Source organism: Primulina eburnea, chromosome 8, assembly GCF_022965805.1.
Source record: "Primulina eburnea isolate SZY01 chromosome 8, ASM2296580v1, whole genome shotgun sequence".
NCBI classification, from domain to species: domain Eukaryota; kingdom Viridiplantae; phylum Streptophyta; class Magnoliopsida; order Lamiales; family Gesneriaceae; genus Primulina; species Primulina eburnea.
Genome location: NC_133108.1, coordinates 23,549,328 through 23,570,246, shown reverse-complemented (window position 1 = coordinate 23,570,246; position 20,919 = coordinate 23,549,328). Strand labels below are relative to the sequence as shown.

Below are 20,919 nucleotides of genomic sequence, written 5' to 3'. Positions count from 1 at the left end.
CTCTGCTCCCTTCGCTCGGTTCAGTGCCTCTGAAAAAGTACTAGGCCGTCCCGTGTTCACCAAAGTAAAGACATCGGGGTTCAACCCGTTAATGAACTGATCGGCCACTGCCTCGTCGTTCCCGGCCACATGCGGTGCAAATCGTAGCAACGCAGAGAATTTAGCAACATACTCCTCGATGTTCCACTGTCCCTGCCTCAGATTCGCGAATTCAGCTCCCTTGTCTTTCCGGTACGAAACGGGAAAGAAGCGCTGATAGAACTCGTCTTTAAAAACTTTCCACGTGATGTCAATGCCTCGGTGCTCCAAGGCTCTCTTCGTAGTCAACCACCAGCTCTTGGCAACCTCTTGCATCTGATGCCCTATCAGTTTCACACGTCGCTCATCAGTATATGCCAAAGACTCAAACAACATCTCGATATCATCCAGCCAGCTCTCGCACTCTACTGCACTCTCTGTGCCCTTCAGGGTAGGCGGATGGAAAGACTGAAATCTCTTCAATAAGGTCTCCATCGGCGTAGCGGTAACATCCATCTGTACACCTGATGTGCTACCCTGCTCTGGCTGTGGCACTCGTCTAGGCGGCATAAATCTGATTATCAAACTGATTAGTACACAATCAATATCATCTGTCTCAGCCCTCCTCTGATCATATACTTCTGATCGAGAATCGGTTCTGATTCAGGCTTGAAATGCTGTAAATCAATTCAGATAATACAACAACATATAATAGGGAAAGCAATAAATCATGACATGCTAGCATGATATAAGCAAGGAAGATGACTCGATCTACCCCGCTCATTCTAATCTATCTCAGTCTACAGAACCTACTGCTCTGATACCACCTGTTGTGGGGACCCGGGCTCTAACTCAATTCTTTTGGGATTTAATTGGATCTTTGTTCGAAAATGTGGGTCAAAAATTTGCTTTAAACATTAACTCAAATGCAATAACTAAAGCATAACATATCTCGATAGGAATTAAACAACGTAATGTACATACAAGTCTGTGCGTACAAACATATACTAGTGTTCAATAACAACTACCAACATAAGTGCTACGAGTCTAGTAGGAAACACTAGGAATCTTCCACGCCCGAGATCTCCATGCTATCAACTCTCTCATCCTCGTCGTGACCCTGATCCTGCCCCACCTGTTGCCATGCACACATACAGACACGACAACAGCCGGATAACTCCGGTGAGAACATATCTCAGTATAAAACATGGATGCATGCAATGTCAATATCATATACAAATGCATAACATAAATCAAGTAACATGAATATAAATCTAAACATGTAGAAGAATACAAATCTGTATTCAACATTCAAATCTTGACTCGACTCATTTCTAATCTAGGGATCCCGGTGTGAATAAGACGGTCTGTCACCTACCCAACCACTCGGGGCAACGGTACGTCTTATTCCTAGACTTCGATCAACTCTGTATCGAGGGTCTACACATATAGCTAATCTGCTCCTATGCGTCGATACACCGAAACGTCTAGTTTTGGTAAGTCTGCCAATATCTCCTATCTCAGGACTCGAATATAAATCAATAAACAAGACATTACATAATCAATGTAATAACAATCTAGTATGTGATTTAGGGAAACTCGTATCAAATCTGAATCGAGTTGTGCAATCCCGTGACCACATGAATTATACCTTTCTTGTCGCACTGTCTGTCGAGATCTTGAATCAAATGTCAAACATGTTACTTCAAATCTGAAATAGCGATATACAAATGTTCTATATCAAACCACAACTCAAGCAAATCTTGGAATAATCAATAATCAGTCTTGCTACAAATTGACGGCATAACGGCGTATTCTCGCAATACCGATCAACTCAAACAATAATACACAATCATAATTCATTCCCAACAACTCATAATCTCATCTACACCTCAATCCACCAGCTAGAATCTGTAAAATCTTCACATAATACATGCTGGAATTTCGAACAAAAGCATACGATATCCGAAAATCAATCTGATAGCGAATCTACGATGCTCGATATACCAAGAACACATATCTACAACACAAATCATAATTTCTCCAACATCTCAAATCTGAATCATGCTGAAAATAATCGAAACTTACATCCTTAGCTAGCCCTCGTTGCAAGGATCATGAATCTACACTCGGAATTAAAATCAGAACACAAGATCATTTAAAATCTCGACCTCAAGATCAAAGGACATGAAGTTTTCCTCCCAAGGTGCTCTCGGTTCTGCTGATGGGAAATGAAAGAATGAAGTGTCAATGCAAGGTATTTATATAGCATGCCATGTGTCAACACGAAATTCAAAAGTGGCAATCTCGCATGCAGACCGCGGGTGCGGTAACTCAGGAGCGCGGGTGTGCTGTGTTCACGGCGACATTTTATTTCCTGAAATTCAATGACCGCGGGTGCGGTCCTTACATGACCGCGGGTGCGGTCGTGCTAACACCGCGGGTGCGGTGTCTGTTCGCACAATTTCACTAATTTCCTCTCAATGCACCGCGGGTGCTGTATCTCTAACACCGCGGGTGCGGTGTGGCTTCGGCCATACTTCAAAAATTCCACTCTAAATGTCATGCATTCTCATGGTTTCAAATCTCACATTGATGACAACGGATAATTCTCGAGCCTTACAATATGATTTAAAACAGGCACCCAAAACATGGTATGACACTCTATCTCAATTTCTTATTGATCATGATTTTACCATTGGAGCAGTAGATAAAACTTTATTTACTTTAGTCAAGAATAAGCACATTCTTTTAGTACAGATCTATGTTGATGATATTATTTTTGGATCAACTAACCCCAAATTTTGTGCAAAATTTGGAAAATTGATGCAGGATAAATTCGAAATGAGTATGATGGGAGAATTAACATTCTTCCTAGGATTACAGATTAAGCAATCAGATACTGGAATCTTTATAAATCAAGCCAAGTACACCAAGGAGCTTCTGAAAAAGTTTGGAATGTAAGAATGCTCTGCTGCTTCTACTCCAATGATCTCATCTGTTAAGCTTGATAAAGATGAAAGTGGTATTCCAGTAGAGGTAACTCAGTATCGAGGTCTTATTGGTTCATTATTATATTTAACTGCCAGTAGACCAGATATCATGTTTGCTGTTTGCATTTGTGCGAGATTTCAATCTAACCCCAAACAATCTCATTATATTGCTGCTAAACGTATTTTGAAGTACTTGAAAGGAACTCAAAATGTCGACTTATGGTATCCCAATGATTCATCGTTAAATCTTATTGGATATTCAGATGCTGATTATGCAGATTGCAAACTAGACCGAAAAAGCACAAGTGGGTTTTGTCAATTTCTTGGTGATAGGCTAATATCCTGGTTTAGCAAGAAACAGACTTCCATAGCCACATCTACTGCAGAAGCAGAATATCTGGCTGCTGGAAGCTGCTGCTCTTAGATACTGCGAATCGCAAGATTGCGACTGTTCATTTTCAACGCCTCAGATTGAGAGATGGCCAAGAGTCACTTGTCGCAATTATGACCACTTATTAATTGCATTTACCGAGGGGGAACAATATTTTAGTCAGACTAAGAGTTTGACACCTTTTCAGAAAACAGAGAGAATGTTTGTCTTTTCGATAAAACTTCAAGTCTGCTGGTTTTTTGTCAAAGTGCTTAAATATTTCAGCACCCTGAAACTTCCAGCAGACGTTATCATAAAATGACAAATCCTCTTCTGATTTTATTAGTAACCGTCTGGACAGCCCGCCTTTTTTCAAAATTTTCAAATCATTCGTATTTCTGACAGTTTCTGCAAAACTTTTCAAACACTCAACCAAGAACATACTGACACGTGTCTTTATGTTTATTTGACGGCTGTATATCTATTTCAAATTTCACCTTTTCACCTTTACTGTTTCATATCTATCGTTATTCAGCTACTGCTTTCTCTCATATCATCTCTAACTACTGCAAAGTTTATCAAATTTTATCTACATACAGAAATGGCTGGAGCATACACTCTTAACGCTTATCAAGTTAACTTTGCTTCGGTTCTCAACATCAAGGATGAGAATCTCATGAAAATGTTTCAGGATATTGAAAAATCGGGACTCAGGAAATTCCTGGAAGCACCAACAGTTATTTACAAAAATGCTCTTCTGGAATTTTACGCTAAAGCAACATTGCATGAAGGAAGGATTGTTCATACTCAAGGAGATGCATCTATCTCTATTGATGCCGCACACTTAGGAGCAACCTTCCTCCTTCCACTTTCTGGTACGTCTGAACTTTCTGATATTTCCAAGACAGATATGTCTGTTGCACTCAGCTCATTCTCAGCATCTGGAGAAGAAGTGTCTCCTTCTTGTCACAAGAAATTGCTCAAAATAGAATATCAGATTCTGGCCGATATTGTGGCTAAAGCTATTTTGATCAAAGCTGGCACCTTCGACAAGTTGACGAAGGAGAAGGTTCAAGTAACGACTGCCATCACTAAGGGGATTAAGGTGGACTGGAGTCATTTTATTTTCAGAATTATGAAGGATATGGTTGTCAGGAGGAGTTCGGGTTTTGCTGTTCAGATCAGCGCTATGCTCAAGGATGCTGGTTTTGCCTCTACCAGTGATCTAGATGCTACATCAGTCACCATGATTGATGCTGCAAATGTACTGGCTTTAAGGCCTAAGCCAACCGTGGCGGAGTTTGTTGCGTTGAAGAAGGAAATTGGGGAAACTGCTTCTGAGGCTTCAAAACCTCAAAAGAAAATTTCAAAGAAACGAGTGGTTATTTCGAAGGATTCAGACAAAACAGCATCAGAAGAGTCTGCTGCTGATGTTCAACCAGCAGTGCCAACCCCAGCCAAGAAGAAACCGCGTACCATTCTTAAGATTAAGAAGACAGCAGCACTGTCTGAAATTGAGAAAGTACCTATTCGACAGGTCTTTCCAGAAGCGGTTCCTTCTGCTCGATCAACTGCTTCTTCGACTGCACACGCTACTGCATCTATTTCAGCACCTTCTACTGCTACTGTTTTCAAGCCAACATCTGGAATAGTTCTTCGAGAACCAGCAAGCGGGTCTTCTGCTTTTCGACCTATCATGCCTATTTCATCTTCTGTCAAAGGCAAAGGGAAAATGGTTGAAGAACCACCTATTTTTGGTCACAAGACCACTGTCACCACCTGCGTTGATCTTCATCTAGCCGAGATTGAGACCTCTGCAAACGATGACATGCGTTTCTTTGATGAATGGCATACTGTCCGACTATTCCACTCTTTTTCTTACTTCAAAACAAAAGGGAATTATGGCAAGATGATGAATGCAAAAAAGAAGATTTTTCAGCTGGCAAAAACAGAAATTGTCATCGAAGCCTTGCGAAGAAGGAATTTCATCCTCGATCAGCTGAAATATCAGAAATTAGAATCGGTTCTGAAAGTTCTTCAATCAAATTTTGATCCTGCTGTTCCTAGTGCTGTTGAGGATCAAAATGTTATTATGATTCTATCTGACAGGTTAAAGCAGATGAGTGAGCAACTTCTTGCTCAAGAACAAGGCTTTGGAGAGCCTATTGTCTATCATGTTGGCCTTGTCCCAATCTTTCAACAGAATCAGACAGTTGAGGAAAGGACTACAGCCTCCCCAAAGGCTTCTGCTCTTAGTACTCCTGCATCTCCAACAAGGCCCATTCCGTCATCATCACTATTGTCCGTGCATGAACTGGCTTTGGTTGAGGAAGTCATTGAATCGATTGTCCCTTCAGTCTCTACTACTCTGGAAGCAGCAACGGCATTGCCACCTTCTGTTTCTTCTAACTCAGGGCAACAAATAGCAGAACCAGATGCTACTTCTTTACTGCCGAATTTAGAGATGTTTTATGCTGCTCATCAATAGGAGTTCTCTGTTATTTGCTTGCAAAGTACTTCAACAGGAACAAGAGAATCCAGCAAGCTCAAGGCCTAGAAAGAATCTAGCAAGCTTGGGTCTTGTCAGCACTAATGTAATTTTTAGATGCCTTACAGGGCATCATAAAGGATTTCAGCATCATCAATCCACCAGCACTCTCTTATTGCATTAGCATGCTTCTGGAAGAAATCGATGCTACATTTCAAACTCAATCGAAGCAACAGATCTGCTTGACTGTGGAGACTACAACTCCAGAAGTGTATTTCAAGGATCATTACGAAAATAATGATATCCTCAAACTTCTCTCTGAACAGTTTTGCTTCGACTCCTGAATCTAACTCTAACTCTCTTTTTACTTGAGTTTTCATTTTTGAAGTTCATCTGTTTAACTTCGTTCAAGAAATGCATGTATTTATAGAGGGAACAAAGACTCTTGCGAATCGCAAGATTGCGACTGTTCATTTTCAACGCCTCAGATTGAGAGATGGCCAAGAGTCACTTGTCGCAATTATGACCACTTATTAATTGCATTTACCGAGGGGGAACAGTATTTTAGTCAGACTAAGAGTTTGACACCTTTTCAGAAAACAGAGAGAATGTTTGTCTTTTCGATAAAACTTCAAGTCTGCTGGTTTTTTGTCAAAGTGCTTAAATATTTCAGCACCCTGAAACTTCCAGCAGACGTTATCATAAAATGAAAAATACTCTTCTGATTTTATTAGTAACCGTCTGGACAGCCCGTCCTTTTTCAAAATTTTCAAATCATTCGTATTTCTGACAGTTTCTGCAAAACTTTTCAAACACTCAACCAAGAACATACTGACACGTGTCTTTATGTTTATTTGACGGCTGTATATCTATTTCAAATTTCACCTTTTCACCTTTACTGTTTCATATCTATCGTTATTCAGCTACTGCTTTCTCTCATATCATCTCTAACTACTGCAAAGTTTATCAAATTTTATCTACATACAGAAATGGCTGGAGCATACACTCTTAACGCTTATCAAGTTAACTTTGCTTCGGTTCTCAACATCAAGGATGAGAATCTCATGAAAATGTTTCAGGATATTGAAAAATCGGGACTCAGGAAATTCCTGGAAGCACCAACAGTTATTTACAAAAATGCTCTTCTGGAATTTTACGCTAAAGCAACATTGCATGAAGGAAGGATTGTTCATACTCAAGGAGATGCATCTATCTCTATTGATGCCGCACACTTAGGAGCAACCTTCCTCCTTCCACTTTCTGGTACGTCTGAACTTTCTGATATTTCCAAGACAGATATGTCTGTTGCACTCAGCTCTTTCTCAGCATCTGGAGAAGAAGTGTCTCCTTCTTGTCACAAGAAATTGCTCAAAATAGAATATCAGATTCTGGCCGATATTGTGGCTAAAGCTATTTTGATCAAAGCTGGCACCTTCGACAAGTTGACGAAGGAGAAGGTTCAAGTAACTACTGCCATCACTAAGGGGATTAAGGTGGACTGGAGTCATTTTATTTTCAGAATTATGAAGGATATGGTTGTCAGGAGGAGTTCGGGTTTTGCTGTTCAGATCAGCGCTATGCTCAAGGATGCTGGTTTTGCCTCTACCAGTGATCTAGATGCTACATCAGTCACCATGATTGATGCTGCAAATGTACTGGCTTTAAGGCCTAAGCCAACCGTGGCGGAGTTTGTTGCGTTGAAGAAGGAAATTGGGGAAACTGCTTCTGAGGCTTCAAAACCTCAAAAGAAAATTTCAAAGAAACGAGTGGTTATTTCGAAGGATTCAGACAAAACAGCATCAGAAGAGTCTGCTGCTGCTGTTCAACCAGCAGTGCCAACCCCAGCCAAGAAGAAACCGCGTACCATTCTTAAGATTAAGAAGACAGCAGCACTGTCTGAAATTGAGAAAGTACCTATTCGACAGGTCTTTCCAGAAGCGGTTCCTTCTGCTCGATCAACTGCTTCTTCGACTGCACACGCTACTGCATCTATTTCAGCACCTTCTACTGCTACTGTTTTCAAGCCAACATCTGGAATAGTTCTTCGAGAACCAGCAAGCGGGTCTTCTGCTTTTCGACCTATCATGCCTATTTCATCTTCTGTCAAAGGCAAAGGGAAAATGGTTGAAGAACCACCTATTTTTGGTCACAAGACCACTGTCACCACCGGCGTTGATCTTCATCTAGCCGAGATTGAGACCTCTGCAAACGATGACATGCGTTTCTTTGATGAATGGCATACTGTCCGACTATTCCACTCTTTTTCTTACTTCAAAACAAAAGGGAATTATGGCAAGATGATGAATGCAAAAAAGAAGATTTTTCAGCTGGCAAAAACAGAAAATGTCATCGAAGCCTTGCGAAGAAGGAATTTCATCCTCGATCAGCTGAAATATCAGAAATTAGAATCGGTTCTGAAAGTTCTTCAATCAAATTTTGATCCTGCTGTTCCTAGTGCTGTTGAGGATCAAAATGTTATTATGATTCTATCTGACAGGTTAAAGCAGATGAGTGAGCAACTTCTTGCTCAAGAACAAGGCTTTGGAGAGCCTATTGTCTATCATGTTGGCCTTGTCCCAATCTTTCAACAGAATCAGACAGTTGAGGAAAGGACTACAGCCTCCCCAAAGGCTTCTGCTCTTAGTACTCCTGCATCTCCAACAAGGCCCATTCCGTCATCATCACTATTGTCCGTGCATGAACTGGCTTTGGTTGAGGAAGTCATTGAATCGATTGTCCCTTCAGTCTCTACTACTCTGGAAGCAGCAACGGCATTGCCACCTTCTGTTTCTTCTAACTCAGGGCAACAAATAGCAGAACCAGATGCTACTTCTTTACTGCCGAATTTAGAGATGTTTTATGCTGCTCATCAAGCAGAAATGAACATTCTTCTGGATCAGCCTTCTGCACCTTCTGCTGATGCACCATCAGATTCACAGGCTGTTATTGCACCAACGGAAGAAGCTTTGGCCTCAGACTTGGCCGTTCCTACTGAAGAAATTGCTCTTCCCATGATTGCTGATGAACTTACTGTTTCTGCAATTCCAGCAGAAAGCACAGCAGACCCTGCTCCTTCTACTGCCTCGATGAATGTTAATCTTGTTTCTACTGCGTTGACTGTCTCTCATCCTGTTCTGACTGAGACGAACTCTCGTCTTTCTGAGATTAAACAACGCATTCTTGCGCGAACTCCCTCCCCGGAATCAGATGCATTTAACCTGGAATATCATATTGAGTCTCTACAACGAGAACTCAACAACATATCTGATTTAGTGAAACGTATATCTTGTGAAAACATTTCGGAATTCAGTGGTGCTCAATCTTTCAGAGAACGGATGGGCAAACACATCTATAACACGGCGGAGACCATGGACAAGATGTATGTTGAAACCGTCGTTTTCAGACAAGCTATATCAAGAACTCACGGTACCATCATGCTTGCTCAAAATGATATACTCACTCGAATCACTGATCATGATGATCTCTTTCGATCACTGTCTACTTCTGTGGAACTTTTGGATGCCAAGATTGACTCTCAAAATCAATCTATCACTGCATTGGATAATCGCATCTCTTCTCAGACCCCGTATCTGGAGATGCTAACCGATGGCATTCAAAATATTTCCGGCAGACTGAATGACCTCTTTGCCCATCTGGTTGCCGCTGATGCCAAAAAGAGGGAAGATAGAGAAGGTAAAGGAGATCAAGCAGGAGCTAGGCAAGCAGAAGATGAGGCTGAACCTACTAACAGAAGAGATCAAGAACCTCAGAATGAAGAAATCATTTACAGGGATATTGGAACCGATTGATTTTTTTTTATCTTAATACTTTATTGACATTATCCTTTTGTTGAAATGATTATCTGTTTTACTTAACGACTTTCTACTGTTTAGGTTTTGGCATCACCACAAAGGGGAAAATTGTTAGACATGAATTTTATTGTGGCGATGATAACTAAGACCAGTAGACCAGCAGACCGGAACAATAGTATAACTTATCAGTAGATGCTGATCTACTATAACTAAACCAGTAGAAAGATATAACAATACAAAACCAGTAGAGAACGTTTTCTAACGTTGCTATCTTAATTGTTACCGTTAAAGAGTTCCTAGTACTAGTATTAATTGCAGCATTAAATACTATACGGAGTCATTTAATGCAGTTTACCCAATTAAGTATAAAACAAGACTGATTGTTTTATAGATTTTCTGCAGGAACTTCTTTCGGTAATAAAGCTGATTGTATCAGTTATCTGAAGACATACTCTGATTGTGAACGTTGAACTCAGTCGATTATATATACTTGGATCAAATCCTTGTTCGACACGACACTTCGCTTATTATCATTCTTCAAGGAACAAAGCTTCTCTCTTATCAGACGAATATCAAAATTCCTTGAGTATTTAAAAGTTCAACACAAAGAAAAGTAGCACACGCTTCATAGCTTATATCTGATTTTTTGAAGATCATCTTGTGCTACTGATTCTTACACTCTTCACAATCTTTACATCATTTATACTTTGTCAGAAGACTCTGTAATCTGAGAAGAGTCTTTTCAAAACTTTGTGTTTCGCATTCTTGTGAGTTGAGAAACTAAGAGTTTCAGTAGGCTAAGGTGTAAGTCCTTCTAAAGTGGGTGTGTACAAGAGTTGTACTGTAATATCCAAAGTCTTTTAGTTAAACCTTCTGGAAACAAAAGAAGGGGAGACGTAGAATAGTTTATCTTCGAACTTCCATAAACAACTGCTGCCTACTGTTTTATTGTTTTTCAACTACTTCATCAGATTGTTTCCGCACGATTTATTGTAATCAGGTGAAAGTATTCGCACAAGATCAACTACTATCCTTAACAGGATTTTAGTACCTCATCAGAACGAAAAACGAGTAGAGTTTATTCACCCCCCCTCTAAACTCAACTTCGATCCTCAACAGTTAGATTGTTAGATGTTAGTATTAAATCATAATATTTCATTTAGAACAACCGGCAGAACCACGCTATCGTCTAAATGAAATATTATGATATTATTATATATATATATATGTATATATAATAATAATAATAATAATAATAATAATAATAATAATAATAATAATAATAATAATAATAATAAGTGATGAAATATTTATTGTATCAAAATTAAACAACAAATCAAGATAACCACTTTAATGGTATCAAGCATTTGATATAAATTGATAACAACAAATAATTCATTTTTATACCTACAATAAAAATAAGTTATCTAAATGAAAAGAAATAAAGAAAGAATATACAAAATATAAACAATCTTACTTCACCAGGAATGCATCCTCTTCACCTTGACATAATAGATTTAGCATGCCATAAGCTTACTTTTGATCAACACTAAAATATCACTCATAGTTGAGAACATGAAAGAAAATATATTGGAACTTAGAACTTTGATACACACTCGCACTATATTTTACAATGAGATAGAATGATCCTCAAGCTAGTCCAAGGCCTCTATTTATAGGCCAAATGAGAGAAAGGGTCAAAATTTTTATTAATGCCATGTAGTTGTAATAGTTTTCTTTGTCTCCTCCAAGTTCAATTCCATGTCCCTTCTTTCAATGCTTTGTTCCACGACTTTAATCACCGAATTTGACTCTGCTCAAAACCACAAACATGTGGGGAATTGTCTGTAGATGAATTTGGCCACTTGGTTCACCTCCTTTGGTTAAATATTTAAATAGTTATGATTTTTTTACTATATGCTGGTCATAGTAAAAGTAAATTTGACCTCCTTTTGATATTTACACAATTTGATCATCTTAATGAACTTTTTAGGCAATAATGTCTTCTGCAAAATTTGTAGATAATTTCTCAAGGATTCCAAACATGTTTGATTCACCTCCATTTGAATTTTCTAGCTTGAGTTATCATTATTTTACTAACACGTAGAAAACCTGAAAATAAAACATATTTAGTAAGACAATTAAATATAAATAAACAATACTAAAATAACATAATTTTATAATTTTAATGAAACTTAAATTTTAAAATACAGGTTTTAACATATAATAAATTATAAATTTTAAATTTTATCACACCCCCACACTATCTTATTACTAGTCCCTTAGTAATAAAATTTATCGGAAAATCACAAATTAGATTCTTTATTCCTTTTATATATTCAAATACAAACATATTCATTAAAAACAAAATCATACCGATTTATATATATATATTTTCGTTTAATATAATAATATATAATTAGATATGTTTTTATTCTTATTTTCACATAATATATAAATAACAATATATATATAATTTTTTTTTAAATTTCTAAATTTTTTATAATAATATAGTCAAAAATATAATTCACACCACCCACCATAACATGTATAATATCAAGAATATTATTGTAAAAGCCTCAACTCCATATATTCTTTCAAGTCAAAATGTTTAAGGAATAGCTAGTTTTCACTCTTGGAGTTGGAACGAATATTAACTCTCATTGAAAAAGACTAAGTATTAAAGCAGACAATTAATTAAACTAATATTGAAAACAAAATAGGAAAATTTACAAAGAATAAAATCACCCTTTTTTCTTTTCTTTTTTTTTTATTTATTGTTTTTTTTAAATAACGTGACTGCAAAATTTTACAATAACATAAAATTTTTTATCCAAACATTCTACCATAAATATATATATATATATATATATATATATATATATATATATATATATATATATAAAGATTTATATAACGGATACATCCGACTACCTTTGAAACTTATCTAGCACAAACAAATCTTTTTGTTTGTTTGTTTTTTTTTTTTTTGAACACAATATTGATGTTTTTAGAACACATTGATAGTACATCAATCAAATCTAAAAAAAATTACAATGAATAAAGTATTTTGCAGTCCGTTATATATTTACTTCTTTTTTCTTTTTTTTTCAATAAATAATTTTTTTAGGGGAGTTATATTCTTGTAATTAACCATTTTTTAAGAATCAATAAAAGTTTATTAATTGTTTTCTCATTTCTCACCACTCACTCACAAAAGATGTGTGAGTATATATTATACTTTTACAAAAGAATTCTTTAAATTATACATGTTAACAACCATACAAACCATATCTTTTAACTATATTCTCATAAAAAAATTAGAAATTATTTTTTTTTGAAAATACATACAATTATAAACACGTCTATTATATTTTTTATATTAATTGATCAAAATATATATATAAATTGGTACATATGAAAAACTAATTTTTTTTTAGTCTTTATTTTGAATATAATGAATATTAAAATCTAGTGTATTGTGATTTTCCAATAATTATTAACTAATGCGTCTCAGGTGCATTTTACTGACACCTTACTCGACATTGAACTAAAAATTATTATTATTATTACTATATATAAGTATATATTTTAATTTTTTTTATAAAAAAAAATAAGAGGAGAAGAAGAAGAAGAAGAAATTATTCATACCTTAAAGAAAAACATTAAAACATACCGTTGAATCACAAGTTTAGCATCACATGAATTTTATTTTCTTATTTTCTTTTCTTACTCTTGGATGTTGGCCAATTAAGTTGAGATGAGGATGGATCTGGTTCATGACTAAATCCTTGCAGTAAATCAATAAGTTCACCTTCACTTGTAGCAGAAACTAACATCCTTCGCAAAGCTAATGAAATAAATCCCTGTTCCACAACATCATCAAGAAACGATAACAGTTTATCATAATAATTGTTAACATTTAACAAACCAATTGGCTTATTGTGGATATTTAATTGTGCCCAACAAATAATATGAAATATTTTTTCCAAAGTACCGAAACCTCCTGGCAAAGCAATGAAAGCATCTGAATGTTCAATCATTTGAGTAATTCGTTCATACATGTTGTCCACTTTCATTTCTTCTCCTATTGTTGGTCCTGTAAGATTGGCTAAGGTAATCGGAATAATGCCTAAAACTTCACTTCCACCTGCATGCGCAGCTTTTGCAACTTTTCCCATGAGGCCAACTTCACCACCACCATATACCAAATGAATCTTTTTTTTAGCAAGTGTTATTCCAAGATTTTCTGCTACTTCTTCATAAATTGAATCTTTTCCTGCACTAAATCCACAAAATACACAAATATTTTTGATTTTACTTACCGTGGACGTTGACATGTTGAGAAATATGTTTTCTGTAATTGTTAGATCACAGCATATGAATTTATAAGCGTAACATGCCAAAAGTCAATATTTGAACAGGGAATTATTATTATAAAAAGAAAATAAAAAATGACAAAATTAAAACAAGTATATACAGCGTAGTTGTGATTGTGGATCACATCTTCCTCTGATTTTACGTTCAGTAACGGCTTCAACGCCTACTATGAGTCGAGGATATGTTTCCCATCCAATTTTCTTATAAATTGGCAAACAGGGTCTTTTAACGTCAGATTCCCAAGACGAAATTGTGTATATATATTTACTTATCTAAATAGATATGCGTTACTACAGTAGAATCTTTGTAAGGCTTATTCCACCGTCCATATTGATATTCCTCCTGTTGAAATTGCCACTATAGTTTAAGAAGTTCATTTTGCACGTATCCACTAGAATGCGTATCAAGAACCTCTAGAAAATTATCCAAATGCTCTTTACTCAGACCATTCTTAATGAATAAAATTTTATCTTCTCTATTCATTGATGTCATTCCAACATTTTTGCATTTTCCCTTACAAGTCCACATTGCACATTTATGACATCCACCTATACGTTTAGCTCTTCGCTTTTTGGCATATGTGCTTTTACCAAATCCTGGCATATGAATTCACTTGCTTCCCCAACCAATCGGACTTTTGCTTCAATTATCAAACGGACATCATTCGGTATGTCATATGACATCATCAACCTTAGCCGCTCACATCTAGCTTTATAAATTTTTTTCAACGCATTATCAGATAAACAAGCAAAATATTTACGAAGATTCATAATACACGCATCCATATTATTATTATTATATATATTTCAATTATTTTGAGAAAACTGAAGAAACCGACTTAAACAGTCACGGAGTACCTTTATCCGCCACTTAACCGGGAAATGAACTCGAATCTGCAAAACAAAATGAAAATATCAAACAACTATTGTGGATCATATAAAGGCATAAACTCATTATTAAGAATTTCATTTTCTATAAAATGCTTAAGTCTTTGCCCATTAACTTTAAACACGTCATTATTTTTAGGATTTTCAATATCAACAGCACCATGTGGATAAAAAAATTTGACTATAAATGGTCCTGACCACCTCGATCTTAGTTTACCTGGAAATTAATGCAAACGAGAATTATAAAGCAAAACTTTTTGTCCATTTTCAAATGACTTTCTCATAATATTTTTATAATGAAAGACTTTAGTTTTATCTTTATAAATCTTTGAATTTTCATATGCATCATTTCTTAATTCTTCAAGTTCATTTATTTGCAATTTTCTTAATTTAGATGCATAATCTAAAATAATATTAAATGCTTTAATTGCCCAATAAGCTTTATGTTCAAGTTCAACCGGTAAATGACAATGCTTACCAAAAACTAACCTATATCGTGACATCCCTAATGATGTTTTAAATGCAGTTCTATATGCCCATAATGCATCAGTTAATCTCAAAGACCAATCTTTTCGATTTGGATTAACTGTTTTTTCTAAAATTTGTTTTATTTCTCTATTTGTAAGTTCAACTTGACCATTACTTTGAGGATGATATGGGGTAGAAACTTTATGTGTAATGACATATTTTCTTAGCAAAGAAGAAAATGATTTATTTATAAAATGACTTCCCCCATCACTAATTATTGCTCTAGGTATTCCAAATCGGCTAAAAATATTTTCTTTTAAAAATTTTGTAACAACTTTATGATCATTAGTTCTGCATGCAATTGCTTCAATCCATTTTGAAACATAATCAACACCGACTAAAATGTACGTATATCCAAAAGATAATGGAAATGGACCCATAAAATCTATCCCCCAACTATCAAATATTTCAATAATTATGATTGGATTTAAAGGCATCATGTTTCGTTTTGAAATTGATCCCATCTTCTGACAGTTTTCACAAGATTTGCAAAATAAATGCGTATCTTTGAATAAAGACGGCCAATAAAATCCGCATTGTAAGATTTTTGTAGTTGTTTAATTGGATGAAAAATGACCTCCACATGCTTCAGAATGACAAAATTTAATAACATTACTTACTTCATTGTCGGGTATGCATCGTCGAAAAATTTGGTCAGCACAATACTTAAATAAGTAAGGATCATCCCAATAAATTTTTTTAACTTCTATCAAGAATTTATTATTATCCTGTGATTCCAATGAGAAGGCATTTTATTTATCACAAGAAAATTTACAATGTTAGCAAACCAGGGCATAATAGTAGCATAAAACAACTGATCATCTGGAAAATTTTCATTTATTAGTATTTCATTATGAGATGATTCAGTCATTATTCTAGATAAATGATCGGCTACAACATTTTATTTTCCTTTTTTATCTTTAATTATAATATCAAATTCTTGTAGCAATAAAATCCACCGTATTAATCTTGGCTTAGCATCTTGTTTATTTGATAAATATTTTATGGCAGAATGATCCGTGTAAACAATAGTAGTAGAACCAATTAAATAAGATCGAAACTTATCTAATGCAAATACTACTGAAAGTAATTCTTTTTCAGTTGTTGAATAATTTATTTGGACACTATTTAAGGTTTTACTAGTATAATAGATTGCATAAGGTTTTCCTTCTTTTCTTTGTCCTAACACAGCTCCTATAGTATAATCACTTGCATCACACATTAATTCAAATGGTAAAGACCAATCTGGAGGTTGTAAAATAGGTGATGTAACTAAAAGATTAATAATTTTTTTAAAAGCATTTTCACATTTCTGAGTCCATTCAAATTGTGTATCTTTTGTTAAAAGATTTGAAATTGGTTTAAATATTATGCTGAAATTTTTTATAAACCTTCTATAAAATCCTGCATGACCCAAGAATGATCGAACTTCTTTGACCGTTTTTTGTGATGTTAAATTAGCAATAACATCAACTTTGGTTTTATCAACTTCAATTCCTTTTTCAGATATCACATGTCCTAAAACAATCCCAGATTTGACCATATAATGACATTTTTCTCAATTTAAAACAAAATTTTTTTCTTCACATCTTTTTAATACTTCTTCTATATTTTTAAGACAATTTTCAAATGAGTTTCCAAAAACAGTTATATCATCCACAAAAACTTCTACATATTCTTCAATCATATCACTGAAAATACTTAACATGCATCTTTGAAAAGTAGCCGTAGCATTACATAAACCAAATGACATTCTTTTAAATGCAAAAGTTCCGAAAGGACAAGTAAAAGTAGTTTTTTCTTGATCTTCTAATGATATAGGTATCTGATAATACCCCGAATACCATCAAGAAAATAGTAATAAGAATTTCCTGCTACTTTTTCTAGAATTTGATCTAAAAATGGTAGTGGGAAATGATTTTTTCTAGTTGCATCATTTAATTTTCTATAATTTGATCTAAAAAAAAGGCGCCTTTTTTTGTAATGCACATGGGCTGTTCCCGATTGGGGTTAAGTCCCCTCACGGTTATCCCATTACCCATTACTCATAGAATTTCTGCAGCCCAGGCACTGGAGGTTTTATCTCCCCAGGATTAGAACCCAAGACCTCCTGGACTTATATAGATCTTGGCAGCAACCCAGGAGGTCTTGGGTTTTAATCCTGGGGAGGTAAAAACTCCAGTGCCTGGGCTGGAGAAATTCTATGAGTAATGGGTAATGGGATAACCGTGAGGGGACTTAAGCCCAATCGAGAACAGCCCATGTGCATTACATCTAGAGTCATATTTTCAAAAGACAATTTTAATATTCCATTTCGACAATTAATTAAAACATTTGAAGTTGCTAGAAATGGTCGTCCCAATATTACTGGAATTTTATTATGTATTTCTATTGGTTGTGTATCCAAAACAATAAAATCTACAGGATATATGAATTTATCAACTTGAACCAACACATCTTCTACAATACCTCTAGGTATTTTGATTGGCCTATCCGCCAGTAAGAGAGTAACAGAAGTGGGTTTTAATTCTCCTAAATTAAGTTTTTCATAAACTGAATAAGGAAGTAAATTCACACTTGCTCTCAAATCCAACAAAGCTTTTTAAATTTTATTTTCTCCAATAATACATGAAATTGTTGGACAACCAGGATCTTTATATTTTAAACTAGAATTATTTTGAAAAATAGAACTTACTTGTTCAGCCAAAAATGCTTTTTTCTTCACATGCAATTTTCTCTTCAAAGTACATAAGTCTTTTAAAAATTTTGCATAAGAAGGTACTTGTTTAATAGCATCTAATAATGGAATATATATATCTTCACTTGTTTAAAAACTTCATAGGTATCAGAATCACTTTTTTGTTTTTTATGATTTGTTAATGCATGAGGAAATGGTGGAGGTTTATTTGACTTATTTAATATTTCAGATGATTTATCGTTCACCATATTATTCTTAAAATTTAAGGTATCATCATTCTCAAAAGTATCAGGATTATCATCCTTACTCTTTGATTTTAAATGATCCTTGTTTTCATTACTATATGGATCATTAACTATTTTACCACTTCTAAGGGTAATAACAGATTTTATTTGATCAATTTTTTTCATTTTTTAATTCTTGATTTTGATTTTTAGGATTAGGTTGAGGTTGAGATGTAAATTTTCCTTTTTCATGAATATTAAGTGCAGATGCAAATTTTGCAAGAGTTTCTTTCAAATCACTCATAGATTGACTGTTTTGAATATTAATAGACTCTTGCTTTTGGATAAATGCATGAATTACATCTTAAAAGTTTTTTCTTGGAGGTGCAACATAAAGAATATAACCTTGATGATTTTGGTTATTTTGAAAATATTGTTGTGACGGTTGTGCATTATTATCATTCCTCCAACTAAAATTAGAATGATTTTTCCATCCAGGATTATATGATGGTGAAAAAGAATCTAGTATTGGTTTTTTGTAATTGTTAACATAATTTTCTTGTTCATGGAGACATTCTTTAAATGAAGGTAATGTTGGACAATCTTTCGTAGCATGATCATGTGCATCACATATATGACAAACCATTTCTTGAATACTTTTTAATTGACCACTCCTTTTCATTTCTAATGACTCAATTTTTCTTGCTAAAGATTCAAGTTTAGCTTGAATATCTATATCATCTTTAAGATTATAGATACCACCCCCCATTTGTTGAATTATTGTTTTTAGTTGTTGGTGGTTCTATTGTGCCTATATTATCTCAATTTTGAGCATTTTCTGCTAATGAATCCATATATTTGATAGCTTCATTTGGGTTTTTATCTTCAAAAGTTCCATTACACATGAATTCTATCATTTGCCTAACTTTAGGTATTAGACCTTCATAAAAGTGAGAAACTATTCTCCATGTTTCAAAACCATGATGTGGGCATGTATTAAGTAATTCTTTATATCTATCCCAACATTGATAAAACGTTTCTCCTTGTTTTTGAGAAAAAGTTGTAATTTGTCTTTTAAAAGAGTTTGTTCTATGGGAAGGGAAAAAACTTTTTGAAAAATTGTTGTTGCATTTCTTCCTATGATCTTATTGAACTTGATCTTAAATTTTGTAGCCATGTTTTAGCTTTATCTTTTAAAGAAAAAGGGAAAAGCTTTAATCGAACTATATCCATGCTACAATTTTGATCAATATAAGTGTTACAAACTTCCTCAAATTCTCTTAGATGAAAATATGGATTTTCAGAATCTAAGCCATGAAAATTTGGTAAAAGTTGAATAATTTGAGGTTTGAAGTTAAAATTAGATGCATCAGGAGGAAAAACTAAACAAGATGGGGCACTAGTTCTAATAGGGTTCATATGGTGCCTAAGTGTTCTTAATTGATCATGTTCTTGATTATTATTATTATTATTATTATTATTATTATTATTATTATTATTATTATTATTATTAATTATTATCTTGATTATTTAAATTATCATCCATGTTTAAATTATTTTCAGATAATCGAATAAGTCTACCACTTTTTTTTCGACTCCAAATACTCATACAAAAAAAAAACAACACAATACTTAAAACATAATTAACAAATATGAACTTAATTTATACCTCCCCGGTAACGGCGTCAAAAACTTGCTACTACTTAAATAATAATTCACCCAAGTGTAGGTTGTCTGCAAGTAATATATTTCGTAAGTACGAGATCGATCCACAGAGAGGTTATTTTGAGTTTAAATTTATTATTTTATAGATTAGCAAATGCAAGAATGAAGTTTACAAATTATAAATTTTGTCAAGGCTTGAGGATTTATTCTTGGTTTATGTAATATTGTTTAACTAAAAGTAAAACAAAAGAAACCACCATAAATAATGGTTCCAAGAAAATTAAACATACACATAATATAATATAGTTCTCACTATAGAAAATACCGAATTAACCGATATTTTATATATGGTACCTATGATTATAATTAAAACTGAAGGAACAATCGATTTATACATGTATATATATCTGTTGCATGCAATTGGGACGTGGCACCATTTCACCAAACTTCAGCGGCGCTCGAGAGGTAATACATCACCGCTCGGGCGCGGGACCTTCAGTCCGAGCTTAGCTTGTTATCCCATGGCGCTTGGGCGGTAACATTCTACCGCTCGGGCGCCATACGTTCTGCCCAAATTCTATAATTATGGTGCATTGGCGCTCGGGCGGTTCTTTTCTACCGCTCGGGCGCCAGATGTTCTGTCCAACATCTTAGCTTATAATGTACCGATGCCCGGCTTCACCTCTCATGTCTTATTTGACTCCTGTGATATTTGCTAATCACAATTCTGACAGTTAATCAACGTCTGATTACAGTCATTAAATCTCGGTCATTACATCCACATTGTTAATCAAATAACAATAAGCCTCGTAACAAATATTCAAATACCAGTCTATTTCATAAAATTCCATTTTCT

General features: G+C 34.7%; 1 protein-coding gene and 1 non-coding gene across 2 annotated transcripts; one reads left to right on the top strand and one right to left on the bottom strand.

Moving 5' to 3' along the window:
- Positions 1-11,734: 11,734 nt before the first annotated feature.
- LOC140839099 (probable cytokinin riboside 5'-monophosphate phosphoribohydrolase LOGL10) lies at positions 11,735-14,021 on the bottom strand. Its single transcript, XM_073205732.1, has 2 exons — positions 13,415-14,021; positions 11,735-11,793 (listed from the first exon to the last, which is right to left on the bottom strand). Exons 1-2 carry the CDS (start codon positions 14,019-14,021, stop codon positions 11,735-11,737), a joined length of 666 nt encoding a protein of 221 aa, XP_073061833.1.
- A 5,352-nt stretch (positions 14,022-19,373) lies between these two features.
- On the top strand, positions 19,374-19,484 carry LOC140840317 (small nucleolar RNA R71). Its single transcript, XR_012119903.1, has one exon. It is a non-coding gene; the product is annotated as a small nucleolar RNA R71 (small nucleolar RNA).
- Positions 19,485-20,919: the final 1,435 nt, after the last annotated feature.

Excerpts from the sequence above, each read along its gene's own strand:
- LOC140839099 (XM_073205732.1), bottom strand. The coding sequence starts at position 14,021 with ATGTCAACGTCCACGGTAAGTAAAATCAAAAATATTTGTGTATTTTGT. Across the intron at positions 11,794-13,414 it reads TAATTGGCCAACATCCAAGA|GTTTTCTACGTGTTAGTAAA; the intron begins GTAAGAAAAGAA and ends TTTTATTTTCAG.